General features: G+C 41.1%; 1 protein-coding gene across 2 annotated transcripts in view; it reads left to right on the forward strand.

Moving 5' to 3' along the window:
- kat2b (K(lysine) acetyltransferase 2B) overlaps positions 1-10675 on the forward strand; it is a 58646-nt gene extending 47971 nt beyond the window's left edge. The window contains exons 16-18 of one of the 2 annotated variants that reach the window (XM_048609272.1): positions 2078-2141; positions 2231-2315; positions 6096-10675. In XM_048609272.1, the coding sequence (XP_048465229.1) occupies positions 2078-2141; positions 2231-2315; positions 6096-6289 (343 nt within the window). In that variant the 3' untranslated portion in view covers positions 6290-10675. The remainder of the gene's footprint in view (positions 1-2077; positions 2142-2230; positions 2316-6095) is intronic. The other variant, XM_048609276.1, reaches the window with a different exon arrangement.
- Positions 10676-15321: the final 4646 nt, after the last annotated feature.

Genomic DNA, 15321 nt, shown 5'->3' on the forward strand with positions numbered 1-15321 from the left:
TGCTGCTTGGCCTGCTCTGTTCATCCAGCTCTACACCTTATTATCTCAGATTCTCCAGCATCTGCAGTTCCTACTACCTTTCCCTCCAAATCGTTCCTATGTTTACATCTAAGCACTGTGGGAGGAAACTGGACCACCTGGTAGAATTAATTGACCTTGACCTCATTTTTGATGATGCATTGCCATTTTGATCACTAAAAAGAACTGGATGCTGGAGATCTGAAACAGAAACAAAAATCGTTGACAAAACTCAGGGGGGCTGGAAGCATCTGTGGAGAGAAAGCAGTGTCACTGTTTCAAGTCTTGGTGACGCTTCTTCAGAACCGAAAAGCGGAGTTGGTGTTTTAAGTCTGGTGACAGAATTGGTATCTACTTCCTAAGCATTGATATTAACAGTGCATACCTAATGGAGGCTTAAGAATGCCTTTGAACATTTCCTTTGCCCCCAGTGTGGACACATTCCCTGGCATTGATTTGAGTAGAGCACCTATTTGGGCAGTCTTGAGTGGAGCATTCTGCCAACATGCCCCTTCCATCTCAACTGATGAGAGATTATGATGATCTCTATATTTGGTGTGTTTGTATCTTGGAGAACTTATTTTTGTCCTCCTACTTGATCCACAAGATCTTCTAAGACAGCATTGTTGATGTTGTTCTACAGCGTTAGTGTAACATCCACAAGGTGTCCAAGTTTCAGCACCGTAGATTTGAAAGGTACTACATTGGAATCTCTACCTACGTTCAGAAACCTCATCTATCTCCAGTATGAAAATATGCAATTAGTAGTATATGTACTGGCTCCATTTCAGACCCTACTCCTGTCAAAACAGACATCAAACAGTGGAAAACTGGGGGTAGGGCATTATTCTTAATCTACCAGCACTGCGAATAATCTTCATTGAAATGTTCATAGTCGAGGGTCTGAACCAAGCATAAGAGGGTGGTCATTGGTCCAGAGTCTTAATCCCAGCAGAATGCAACCCACTACCAATTAGCTATCTAATTGCTGCAAGATGAAGTGCACTCTTCACCTTAGTAGGCCATGGGCTTCCCTCCTGGAAGCTCTCCTGTTTTTGAATTTAATGAGAAAATTCCACCTCCTGTTTGAGGTGAGCCTCATTTGTGAGTTATTTGTCCAGTCTGAAAGTTTTCAATGTACACCAGTAATTTATCTCCTCAGTATTTCTCTTTCCATCTTTTAAAAACAAAAATAATTGAGCAAACCTTGATTTACCATACTGGAAGGCTCTGGGTTGCTGTATTTTGGCAGTATCTACTGTTGACATCATAAAAGAATGTCACTGCTCATTGCAGTTTCACCCGGTGCCATGGATGAGGGGACTGGAGAGCTGCAAAATTGTCGAGTATTTTCCTGCGCTACACCATCGGAGCGCCCTTGCAGCAGATGCTGCAAAATACTTTGACGAAAAAGAGGGTTTGTTGGGACATTTTTTATTCACTGACACAGCTGTGATATTCTCCAGTGTCATTGTTAACTGATAGTAAATTGTTTGCTCCAATGTAGTTAGTATGGTTACATGGGCCACAATGGCTTCAACTTGATATTTGGTTGAGTTGCATTTTATAACATATATGCTGACAGACATAGTTTCTGAGCATCGTGTCAAAAATAACGCGTGTCATTTTAATAACGTCCATTGGCTTGTTACTGCAAAATAAGCCAGTTTTTTTTTACAAGATGAAATGCAGAACTGGATACATCATTGTCTTGTTGGGATAAGTCATTTGGACTTCCAGTATGTGTTCAAATATTAACTTCCCACTGTTAGAATCTGTAAGTTTTAATTTCCACTAGGTGAAATCTTGTACATGGGGTTGTTAATATCTTCAAAAGGAAAAAAATTGCTCTGCATTCAGTATTTTTGTGACTTTTTTTTAAGAGGGTAATTCAGTAAACATGAACTAATTACAAAAACAGGGAGTGTGTTATTTCAAACTTATTTTGATCACTTAGAACCATTTTTGTTTTATGTTTGGTCCAGTAACTCTGAACAGTTGAATTACGAGATTCTAGCACAGGTTATTTAAAAAATAAAATTTGACTGCTTTGTTTCAGGAAAGACTCCAAAGACCCTGACCAGCTTTACAATATCTTAAAAAACATCCTGCAACAAGTAAAGGTAAACGGTGACTCTGATCTTTACACGTTATTTATCATATCAATTTTTGCCACTAGAAACTAAAAATCTGAATTGTTTTCAATTAACAGAGTCACCAAAGTGCTTGGCCATTCATGGAACCGGTTAAGAAAACTGAAGCCCCTGGTTATTATGAAGTCATTCGCTTTCCAATGGGTACTTAAGATTTATTTCATTAAGCTTCAATGACGAGTCTGACCTAAAAGTAACCTTTATATTAAATTGCAGAAAATGTTACTGATTTGCCTTGAAAACTTACTGGTGGAAGATAGCACCTTCCAAACCCACAACCACTTCAATCTAGAAGGACAATGGCTGTTCATTAATGACCTTTAGGGAAGGGACAAAAGAACTGCCATCCTTACTTGGTCTGGTCTCCATGTGACTCCACTCACAGCAATGTAGTTGACTCTTAACTGCCCTTTAGATGGGAATTTACGAATGAGCAATAAATCTTGGCCATTCTGTGAATGAAAAGAAAAGATACATGGCAACACCTCCACCTTCAAGTTCCCCTCCAAGCCACCCACTATCCTGACTTGGAAATATATTACTGTTCCTTCACTGTCACTGGGTCAAAGTCTTGATAATTCCCTCCGAATGTCATTGTGGGTTAACCCCCAGCAGGTGGACTGCAGTGGTTCAAGAAGGCTGCTCCCTACCACCTTCTCAAAGGCAGCTAGGTATGGCAAAATGTGGTGGCCAGCAAGCGACACCTGGGCATGGTCAGTAGTGCTGCTGCCAAGTCATCTTTAGTATTGAACACTGAAGTCCTCCACCCAGAGTACACTCTGCACCCTTGCCACCCTCTGTTCTTCCTTCCAGTGTTCAAAATGAGCACTGATTCATCAGTCAAGGGAGAGGTAGTAAGTGGTAATCAGCGGGAGGTTTACTTTACTACACTAAAGTGCATTGCTGCCTGGCTGGATCTGCAGAAGTTATGAGGAAGTTAACTAAAAGGAAAAGCATACTTGACTTCATCCTCACCAATATGCCTGCCACAGATGCATCTGTCCATGACAGTATTGGTAAGAGTAACTGCCACACAGTCCTTCTGGAGACAAAATCCCACCTTCAACTGAGAATACACTCCCGTTACATCATATCGTGTGGTACTATCACCGTATTGGATGAGATCAACTTTGAACAGATCTAGCGACTCAACTCATCCTGGGCATCCATATGTGCTGTGGGCCATCATCAGAGATAGAATTGTACTCCAACACAAGCTGCAACCTCAGAGCCTGGTATATTCTTCACTCGACCATCCCCACTAAACCAGGAGGTCAACCCCGATTCAATGAAGAATGCAGGAGGCCATGTCAGGAACAGCTGCAGGCATACCTAAAAATGAGGTGTCAATCTGGTGAAACAACCAAACATGACTATCGGCATGCCAAACAGTAAAAGGTTTCCTGATCGTAGGTCATCCCTTTCAATTATGCTAATACTATGAATTAGCTAACAGAGCCACAACCCACATGCACCCCCACACCCCACTACAGACCCCACTTTCCCAAATACTACCAGTGCTCTGCCAGTGGAACGCACTTCACCAACAGTCTTTGATTCATATATTCATCTCTTTAATTTGCTGCATCCCTCCTCATACTGACTATGTAGGACCTCTTACCAACAACATAGGCAGAACAAAGTGTCTACATTGGACATGGTGACTGGATCTTCCCCCTTCCCACTCCAAGCTCCTCTCCAGTCCTGATCAGAAGTCCCAAATCCTGTCAGCAGGCAGGCAACACAGCCATTCGGACCCCTCACTGTATGCTGCAGAGAATGGTGTCAGTCCCTCTTAATATGATGTTCTTCACCATTACTACATTCCTTTTTGCTCCCTCAACTTGAACGACATCCTGTACCACAGTGTCATGATCAGTTAGATCATCTACCCTGCAGCCCTCATTCTTATCCAAACCAGCCTGAAACAACCTCAAATCCGTGGGACAATTTCCTGCCCTCTCAGTGCCATTTCCTTCATGACTCGCAGTCACATCTGCTGTCCCCGAATACTGACCAAATCAGAAAACACTATCCTAAACAGTATGACCCTCCTGGTAAAAGAATCCAGGAAACCTTTGCCCCACCCTCCCTGATGCATCACAGTGTCAGTGGTTCAACCACCAGTTTATAATCTGAGTTGAAGCTGCTTGAACCTCAAAAACTTACCACAGACACATTCACCCTGTATGACAGGGATGAAATATGATGTGAGGTTATCCACTTTGGTAGCCAAAAAAGAAAGGCAGATTATTATCTGAATGGAAATAGGTTGGGAGAAGAGGAGGTACAATAAAACCTGGGTGTCTTTGTGCAGCAGGTGGTAAAAGAGGCAAATGGTATGTTGACCTTCATAGCAAGAGAATTCAAGTACAAGAGCAGGGATCTCTCACTGCAATTATACAGGACCTTGGTGTGATCGCATTTGTACTATTGTGTGCAGTTTTGGCCTCCTTATCAGAGGATGTTTTGGCTATGGAGTGAATTCAACAAAGTTTGATTCCTGGGATGGCAGAATTAGCATATGAAGCAAGACTGTGGATGTGTTATGATTTATATTTACTGGAATTTAGAAGAATGAGGAGTAATCTCACAGAAACCTATAAAATTTTCACAGGATTAGACAGGGTAAACACAGGAAGGATGTTCCCAATGACTGGGGAGTCCAGAACCAAGTGTCAGAGTTTAAGGACTGAGGTTAGGAGAAATTTCTTTACCCAGAGAATGGTGAGCCTGTGAAGTTCACTACTACGGAAAGTCAAAATGTTGAATGGTTTCAAGAAGGAGTTAGATATATTTCTTAGAGCTAAAGAACAAGCTTGAATGGCTAAATTTCATTGTCCTGCTCCTTTTGTCTATATTTCTACATCTCTGTTCCTCCTCTTGATTCCTGAAATCATGTCTTCTAACCTAGTTCTTTTTTTCCACTCTTGTTGCAACTGTATATGACCTATTAATAGTTGACTTTGGCTTGTGCTACTGGTTAATGAAGGGAGGATAGTAATGCCTGTGCCAATCAGAGACTGCCACACACACACACATACACATTCACAAGCATGCGCGCACGTGCACACACACGCACACACTCACACGCATGCGCACACGCACTCACTCACTCACTCACAGACACTCACTCATGGTGCAGTGCAGAGCTGCTCGCTTCCAATTAGCCAGCTCCACAATGGCACAGGACTTCCTCCTTGTGATGGAAAGATGTTTTGCCTCATGTTTCAAAGTGAAGGTGGGTTCACCTCTGACATTTATACTGTGGTGTGGGAACCTGGCCTTTGGCATGTAATCCAGCCCCTGGAGTATTGCACAGCTTTGCTTACATTGCTGTACCAAGAATTGTTTCCTTAGAGGAATTCAACAAAGGTTTATTGGATTGATTATTGGAATGACAAGATTGTCCTATAAAGAGAGTCTTGAGTAGGTTGAGATGATATTGAATAGACCTGGAATTAAGAAGGATGGGAGATGATTTCATGGAAACGTAAAATTTTTTGAGGGTGTGACAGACTTGATAATGAGAAGCTCGAGACCTGGGAACAGGGGTCGGTCATTTAGGCCATAGATGAGGAGAAATGTTTAACTCAGAAGGTGTGAACTTTTAGAATTCTTTATTCAAGAGGGCTGTGGATGCTCACTCGTTGAACATGTTCAAAATTGAAATTGATTTATTTTTGGCATTAAAGGAATCAAGGGATTTGGGGATAAGGTGGGAAATTGTCATTGGTAAAGAAGTTCAGCCATGATCTTATTGAATGGTGAAATGGGTTGAAGGGTCCTTATGGCCTGCTCCTCTTAAATTGTTACGTTATTAAAATGGGCAGCAATTATTCTAAATACGTATTCATTCCCTATATATCTTTAAGCAATAAGAATGCCTTCCTTTAACATTTCCTGGGTACAATTGATTCACAGATTTGAAAACAATGAGTGAACGTGTCAAGAACCGCTATTACGTGACCAAAAAGTTGTTCATGGCTGACATGCAACGTATCTTCACCAACTGTCGTGAATATAACCCTCCAGAGAGCGAATACTTCAAGTGTGCCAACATCTTGGAAAAAAATTTTTACAGTAAAATTAAAGAAGCTGGACTGATAGACAAGTAAATTCATAATTTTATTTTCTTGTGGTGCTCTGACTAGTTTATGCTAGTTTAATGTACTGTATAGTCTTAGAGAAGGTCTACCGCAATGCTTCTAGTAGCTCTAGAAACTGGATGCTTGAGATTTTGTGGAAGATTCTTCATGCAGCCAGTTGCAATTTGAGACAGGTTGGATTAGTTTTGCACACAGGGCTTTTCTGCAAAAATCCTTTCACAGAACGAAAGAGCAGTGAGATCTGGGACATTATCTGCTCCAAACAGTCAGTATTTGGAACGTAGGCATGTGAACGCATGCCCACATATCCATAGTTCAGTGATTATATTGATTTAATGTGAAACTCCACATGTCCGACCACCTGAATAGGGTACTATGTGTTTTCACACTGACTCAGGAGGCTGATGACAATGTGTTCGTAAGTTTTTGAGTGAGCTTCTGGTGATTGCTTAGTAAGTGTTCAAACCCATACTTTTCAGTTGTTTATCAGTCAGCTGATTATTTTACTTCTAGGGGGAGGTTGTAATTAATCACAATGATGAAAGACTTTTCTGTGCCTGTGGCATATTCAGTAAGGCAATACCAATCCAGACAAGTCTGGACTACTTTCATGCTGTTGACAATTAACCCAGATTGCTGAAGGAACCTGATATGAGTAGAACGTTTATTCAGGTTGTGAATTCTTCTCAGTGAGCTCTATATCACTACAAGCCAAGATCCTCACAGTTACAGTGTACTTGGCAAGATAAGCTGCTGAAATCTTCCTGGTGCACTTTGCCGAAGGGATACAAAGTTTTACTCAGTAAAATTTCACACACACTTGAGGGGTCTTAAACATTGCTTCTCACGCATGACCCTGATAGGACAATATCTCATAGCCCCAAAAATAGAAGTGGGGATAGTGATGCACCTTATAGTTTCCGAGTTGCTTCTGAGCTTCAAATGATTGTAACTTGTAGCTTACCAGTAAACACAGCGGTAAGGGGCCACTTCCCTAAGTGATTGTGTATCTGGACAGAGGGTCTGAGGTTTTGTGGAGTCCCCTGTTAAGGGGGAAATGACTTTTGGCTATCAGTGGTAGGGGACGAGCATCTGATCTGTATTTGCACAACATGTTGTAAAATGTGTTGCAAGGTTCACTGACACTGAAACTTTGGGGATGAGGTGAACAAAACAAACAGGACCTCTACCCCGGGCAGGGGGTTGGAGGGTGGTGAATAGGAGGTCCAGGAAGCCTTCCTGAAAAGCTGTTTGAAGGCAATGGGAGCAGATAGCCATTGGTGCCAGTAGACAGTATGGCCTGAGAACCTAGAGGCCATGAAGGAATTCTAATGACCTCCTATGTGTGGTCAAGACCAGAAAATTTAATCTCACCTGCCAACAAATCTGTATCGACCATGAGTCAAATCTCACGTCAACTGGCATCAGGAAGATCAACCTTCTTGCCCAGAAGTTAATTCTGGTGCAGGGGAGAAAGAGGTGATGTTTCAATAAGCCATCACCGGTCTAATTATGTGCCCTTCGTGTCTCCAATCTCGCCACCACCACTGCCTCGCCACCACCACTGCCCTGCATCACTTGCTTTGATACAGGAAGTATCTATTTTAGAGATATGTTTAAAAACATTTGTATGCAATGAGAAATGAGTAGGAGTGGCTCTTTGGGAAGTGGTGGCCACCTGCATGCAAACACTTAAAGAGCCAACTATGGTGCAGCAGCTTATAGCTAATGTCTCAGCTTTCATAGCTGCAAAAGCAGGGGGATCTGCAATATCTGAGTGCTGTAGGGTATCTCACTTTACTGTCACGTACGCTGCATTATACTGAGGATATCTACAGTAAAAGTAGCTTGTAGGATCTCTGTAAAACAGCAATCTGCAGTACAGCAAATTAAGAAGATTAATGAGATACTATTGAAGGGAAATGTAGTGATGCTGTGGAGCACTAACCATGTTGTCCTCTCAGGATGATTGTAATTGTCCTCCCTCCCCTGCTGCTCCTTGCTTTTGCCCATCAGCTAGCCAGCATGCTGTTATCATGCCATGTTGATTCTGTCTGAAGTCAGGCCTTCTGCGCTTACAGTTGTGCAAATTCATCCTGCAAAGCCATCTCAGTAAAAGTTAGCTGTCTTCTGCCAGGCATGCCACAGCCATTGGGGCAGCACAGCATTGGGACATTAAGTGAGGCAAAAGCACAAGAACAACAGACGCGAAGATAGTGCACAAAGTTCATTAATTTCTTGTATGCAATATTGGTTGAATTATGTGATAAATTTGGCTCGATTTTTTTTTTCATGTCAGCATTTATTTCAGCACTGGGGCTAAGACTGTAATAGTTCATAAAAGAGATATTATGTTGTTGTCATGTGGTGAATTGGGGTCATGTTCAGTGATACTGCAGTCAGATAAGCTGATAAAGATAGCATGGATGAAGGGGACGAGTAGGTTGTCTCCTCCTTCATTCTGCCCTTACCTGACATGTACCTGCTGACAATGACTGTGCTCTCATGTTGTCAAGGATGTCCCCGCTTTAGCCTGAAAGGAGATCCTACTACAGCCCCAGTGCTGCTCGCAACCTGCTGTCTGTTCTGCCAGCAGTAAAAGACGGATTTCAATGAGTACATCCTTAGTGAAACAGAAGCTTCACACGTACTATTCTCAGATGAGGTTGAGTAGGATAATTACTTAATTTCTTAAATCCCTGGATAAATCTGGCCTGTTCCTCATTGGTTGAGCATCTTGTCTTCATCCGTAGCTAAAGAACATGCAGAGTGAACAGAACCCTTGAAGTGAGGACCAAGGTTTTTCCTACTTACTGCATAAAGTCCTGTAGATTCTACTAAATTTAACTCACAGAACAAACAAATACTAACTCAATAACAGCCAGAAGAACACAATCAAGCAGCAGTCAACTTGAAAGTAGATGATAGTGCTCTTAGGACACCTCCCCCAGTGCTACTTGATGAACATGCTCAGCTGTGCACGGTGAAGAGCTGGAGGACTGGGGCTCTTGTGGTGCAGTGGTAGCATCCTTACCCCTGGACTGAGAGACCTGAGTTCAGGTCCCACCTGCTCCAAAGGTGTGAAATAACTTCTCTGAACAGATTGATTAGAAATGTAGGTTAATTTTAAAAGAAATGCTGGAGCACTCGGCTTGAAAACGGCACACAAGAGTCAAGTCAGAGTTATGTGCTGACCGAGATCAGGTTCTGCTTACTCTGCATACTTTAGGAACATACTTCCAGCTAATGTGCTAACAACTTCACCAAATGGTGTGCATTACAGCTGTAGGCAGGGTGCCCACAGTGCAAGTGCTATTTTGGATCCAGAACAGCAGCATTGCATAGAAAATATGGGTTCTACAAAACCTGGTTGTGGAATGTACACTACTTCACATCCAAATAAATACAAACTGTGAATTTCTCAATAATTTCGGTCTGAAGCTTGAATTTTCTGAAGGTCTCAGTTGTCAGCTGGACCAAAGTCAAATCCAGTCTTTAAAAGAGACATTCTGTATAATGTAATTACGAGTTTTGTATTTGAAACAATATACATTTTAAAATAGTTCAAGCTATTTAATATCCGGTTACTGTGGGGTGAAATTTAGTGTATGACATTCTTTCACTATGTACATAGAGGGAGTCATTTTCTATCTCAGCTTGCTTACTCAGCCTTTTCAGGAATGAGATTATTTGATTCAGTGAATTTTCTGCGCTGTTAAGGTTGGAACTGCCAAATTCTGCTGGTGAGTTTTGCATCTTAGATTAATCAGCTCACTAAAAGATAAGTATGAAATTAGCTAGAATACTTAAGAACCTTTTCTGTTATAATTAATATCTGATCAGAAGTGCATGTAGCCAATCGCACATTACTAATATTAGCCTAGCAGTTTGTCTCTTCAGATAAGATGGTAATATTTTATCCAGGGATGTACATTTGTATCTAGAGCATGTTAATACTCACTCACCACAGTTTGGCAGTTTGCGTTCCCATGGTAGACTGTAGTTATACATACTTTGCTTTGTTGCTGGAAATATTCAATCTAAAATCTTGAATTGAAGACCATAATAATAACTACTATATTCCTCAGAAATAAAACGATTTAGGCTAGCTTTCCTTCCTCTTCAAAAGAATTATCATCCTGCTTTTAATTTTTATTCTCTGAACGCAGAGAATGGAATATCTTGTTTTTTCTATAAATGGAGAAGGATTTCAGACAACTAAAAGATCATGTTTAGATACTGTGAAACTAAATGGCCTGCTTCCACACCGTAGGGATTCTATGATTCTATGGACTTGTTGGGAGGCATTAAAAAAACAGGTGGCATGCTTAGCAGTGGTTAACACTGCTGTTGCACAGCACCAGGGACCCAGGTTCATTTCCAGCCTCAGGCGACTTTGTGGAGTTTGCATGTTCTCCCTGTGTCCGTGTGGGTTCCCTCCAAGTGCCCTTGTTCAGAGATGTATGGGTTGGGTTGATTGGCCATGGGAAAGGGATAAGGTAGAGGGGGTTGGTCTGGGTGGGATACTGTTCAGAGGGTCAGTGTGGACCTGATGGGCCAAGTGGCCTGCTTCCATACAGTGAAGATTCTATGATAAACTATTTGCAGAATTAAAGAAACACAATGACGTGGAAGGAGATGGATTTTGATGCCCTATACCCAATGGACCAGAGAATTCCTACAGTGCAAAAAAGGCCATTCAGCCCATCGAGTCTGCACGAACCCTCTGAAGATCATCCCATCCAGATCCAGCCCCACCCCACATTCTATAACTCCACATTTTACTTTGGCTAATCAACCTAACTTGCATATCTTTGGACTGTGGGAGGAAACCAGAGCACCCGACGGAAGCCCATGTAGACACAGGGAGAACTTGCACACTCCACACAGTCACCCAAGGCTGGAATCAAACCCAGATCCCTGGCTCTATGTTAACCACTGAGCCTTCATGCTGCTCCTTTGAGATCACCCCCAACCTTTCACTATCACTAGCAAACTTATCACTAAGTGATCAGAATGCCCAGCCAAGGGCAGTGTGCACTTTACACACAAGAACAAAAACAAAGTTGCTGGAAAAGCTCAGCAGGGTCTGACAGCATCTGTGAAGGAAGAAACAGAGTTGACGTTTCGGGCCCAGTGACCTTTCCTCAGAACAGTATGTACTTTAGTTAGAATAGCAGTTTATTCTAAACAAAGATCGTCCAAAACTAAATTTTCCTATATTTCCATGAGGTCAGGGGGTGCTCATCCAAGATCCATAGAATCTGCCTGGGCTTTTGCCTTTCTGTTACCATTTTAGCTTGCCACAAACCTATTGACTTATAGCTGGAATATGCAGAGTTGGCAGCTTGGCCAAGAGTATCCAGCATCTGACACAGTATTTTAGCCTCATGTCAATCAGATTTCGCTTCCACTGGGTCTGCTGAGTGGCAAAGTCCACATCAAAGGGACATCTGACTCATTTAGTTCCAGTGAACCAATAAATTGTTCCATTCCTGTCCCCACTTTGGTTCTAAATGCCTAAGCAGTTTAAACTTTAAACTATCACAAAGATGAGCTTCCTTTGTTCTCATTTGGAGAAACCAGTGCAGCATTCTGGTGTGCCCCAGCAGCACGACACCTCCCCGCCCCCGAGTTTAGATAATACTTTTAAGTCACATTCCCCTGTGAACTGCAAACATTTTGACATTAGCTTCCTAAAATCAACTTTTTTTTGTTACCATTCAGATGCATTTCTTCAGCGAAAAAGATTTGGTTTTATAATTTGGGGTCAAAATATATTTGTTTAGTGAGGATTCAATTGTTTTTAAGCTAGTCCTTTTATACTTTTCTCATTGCTCACCAAAACTAGAGAATTATTTAATTCAACACATGAGTTCTAGAAAGTAATCTTATCCCATTACATTTTTATCTCATTGATAGATTTTCTCTGCAACTCATTTCTTATTACATCCCAAACAGTGGCAGCTATGTGAGGGAAAGGAGGAATCACATACAATGTCTGTGTCTTATATCAATTCAATAAATTCGTGGCACTTTCAATAAAAATAAAACCTTACATGCATACAATCATACAAGTTAGGATCAGGAATAGGCCACTCAGCCCCTCAAGCCTGCCCTGCCATTCTATAAGATAATGGCTTATCTGCCTCAAGTCTCAAGTGGTTGCTAGTGTCAGCTCCTTATTACCCTCAACTCCTTGTTATTTCAAAAATCTATCTACCTCGTCTTTAAATATTTTCAGTGATCTAACCTCCACACCCTCTGGGGTATATAATTCCAATTATTCACTACCCTCTGCATTCCTTTGCATATCAGTTTTAATGAGTGTCCCCTTAGTCTCTAATTCTCTAGTTTGAAATTCCCCACAAGTAGAAACATCTTCTCAACACCTACTGTGTCAGGCCTTTTCAGAATCTTTGTATGTTTCAATAAGATTGCCCCTCGTTCTTCTAAACTCTAATGAATAAAGACCTAACCTGTTTAGTTCTCAGTCAACCTGTACATCCCAGGAATTAGCCTAGTGAATCTCTTTGAACTGCCTCCAATGCTTTCTTTCTTAAACAGGAATCTGACTGTGCATTGAGCTCCATCTTCCTATCCATCACCTATACTTTTTGATTTCATCGTCAGTCAAGAATGTATCTAACTCAACCTTAAATTAAACTTTCAATACTCTGTTTCCACCAATCTAGGGAAGAGAACTCCAAAGTCTAATAACTTTCTGAGAGAATAAAATTGTTTCTTAATTCTAAATGGTGTTGCCTGGTTCTAGCTTTCCCTGCAAGTGGAAACATGCTCACACTATCTGCTCTATTGATTCCCCTCAGGATCCTGTACATTTTTTAAAAAAAGAGGTTTGTTCAATCTCTTCATTCTATAGTTAACTTTACATCCAGATGTTCTAATTTCTTTGTTAAATAGTTCCCTTTATTTAGAGTCATACAGCATGGAAACAGACCCCTCAGTCCAACCCAGTCTTTCACGTCTATTTTTATGGCTCAAATCCTCCATTCCCAGCAACATTCTGATAAATTTTTTCTGAATCCTGTCCAGTTTAATAATAACAGGGTGACCACAACTGCACACTGTACTCCAGAAGAGGCCTCACCAATGTCCTGTACAATCTCAACATGATGCCCCAACTCCTATTCTCAAAGGACTGAGCAATGAAGGCAAGCCTACTAAATGTCTTCATGACTACTGTGTCTACCTGTGCCACAAATTTCAAATAATTATTTACCTGAACCCCTAAGTCTCTCTGTTCTACCAAACTACCTAGTACCTTACCATTAATTGTATAAGTCCTGTCCCTTTATTACCAAAATGCAATCTCTCACATTTATCCAAATTAAACTCCATCGGCCATTCCTCAGCTCACTGACCCAATTGATCAAGATCCCTTTGTAATCTTAGATAATCTTCTTCATTGTCCACTATACCATCAATTTTGATGTCATCTGCAAACTTACTAACCATGCCTTCCACATTCTCATTCAAATCATTTATATAAATGACAAATGTGGACTCAGTACTGACCCCTGTGGAACACCACTGGTTACATGCCTCCAGTCTGAAAACCAACTCTCCACCACCACCCTCTGTCTCTTACCATCAAGCCAATTTTGTATCCAATTGGCAACCTCACTTTGAATCCATGTGATCTAACTCTACTTATTAGTCCTCGCACAAAACCATGCTGACAGTCCCTAATCAGTCCTTGCCTCTCCAAATGCATGTAAATCCTACCTTTCAGAATCCCCTCCAACAACTTACCCACCACCGATGTCAGACTCACAGGTCTGTAGTTTCCAGGCTTCTCCTTGCTTTACAATGGCACAACATTAGCCATGTTGCAGTCCTCTGGTACTTCACCCATTTTTGTAGATGAAAGAAGTATTTTTGCTAGGGGCCCAACAATTTCCTCCCTAATTTACCTGGTCACTTAGTCAGGTCCTGAAGATTTATCTACGTTTATGTTTTCTAAGACCTCCAGCACATCCTCTTTGTATTGATGCCTGGTGTAATTTGGTTGAAAAAGAATAGTAATTCACGGATGTGTACTCAAAAGAACTAGGTTGTTCAAATGTTTATAGTTTTAGGCAATACAATGCAAAGCCTTGACGGTCATGTAGAAACTTTGTTTCTATAATTCCCATTCGTGTCGATAATGCTGGCATTTATGCTGTGTAGAATTCTTGCTAGGTTGACTCAGTGAGGAGAGAATGGAAAGAGCTAGGGAGGGTGGGCAGATTGGTCACCCGTATAATGTAACACTTCATAAATCCAGATTGTTTGCCTGACCCAAGTCCACTACAAAATCACAGAATTGTTACAGTGCAGGAGGAGGACATTTGCCCACTGAATCTGTGTCAACTTTCCAAATGAGCAATGAGCAGTTCACTTAGTGGCAAATGAAGACTATACAGCTGACACAGGTGAACTCCATGATTTATACATGATAAGAATAGATAAAATGCTAATTCGACTATAATGTAATGCCAGACAAAACCAAAACCCATTGACTTGGGAAATATATTACTGTAATTATGCTTTCCCCTAGTAGCTCAAGTCGTAAATATTTTAAGTGACTAAATAATATTGTGTGAGTAGCTAAGTGGTCATTAGCAGCAGTCTGCCCAAATGATTTGTTTTCAAAGGGTATTTTAAGTTTTCAGGACATAAGTAGACAAAAGTATAGCAATTTGCTGCAATTTATTTGAAGGAAGATTCATATCCTTTATAATGCTGAGTTGGGATTGCACAAGCTGTCTATGTATTTCACTTATCCTGGTCTGTACATAGCAAATCTTTAGTGTGTATTCAAATAAGTGATACAAATGATACGAAAATAATACAAATTCCTGATTGAAAGTTATGCTTATCTTGCTTTAGAGCAGTTTTTCCTAAATTTAAAGATATTGCAACGATTACGTGAAAAAAACTCATCTCATTGAGATAGTAGGAACTGCCGACGCTGGAGAATCTGAGATAACAAGGTGTAGAGCTGGATGAACACAGCAGGCCAAGCAGCTTCAGAG

The sequence above is a fragment of the Rhincodon typus genome, chromosome 2, assembly GCF_021869965.1.
Source record: "Rhincodon typus isolate 14 chromosome 2, sRhiTyp1.1, whole genome shotgun sequence".
Taxonomy (NCBI): Eukaryota; Metazoa; Chordata; class Chondrichthyes; order Orectolobiformes; family Rhincodontidae; genus Rhincodon; species Rhincodon typus.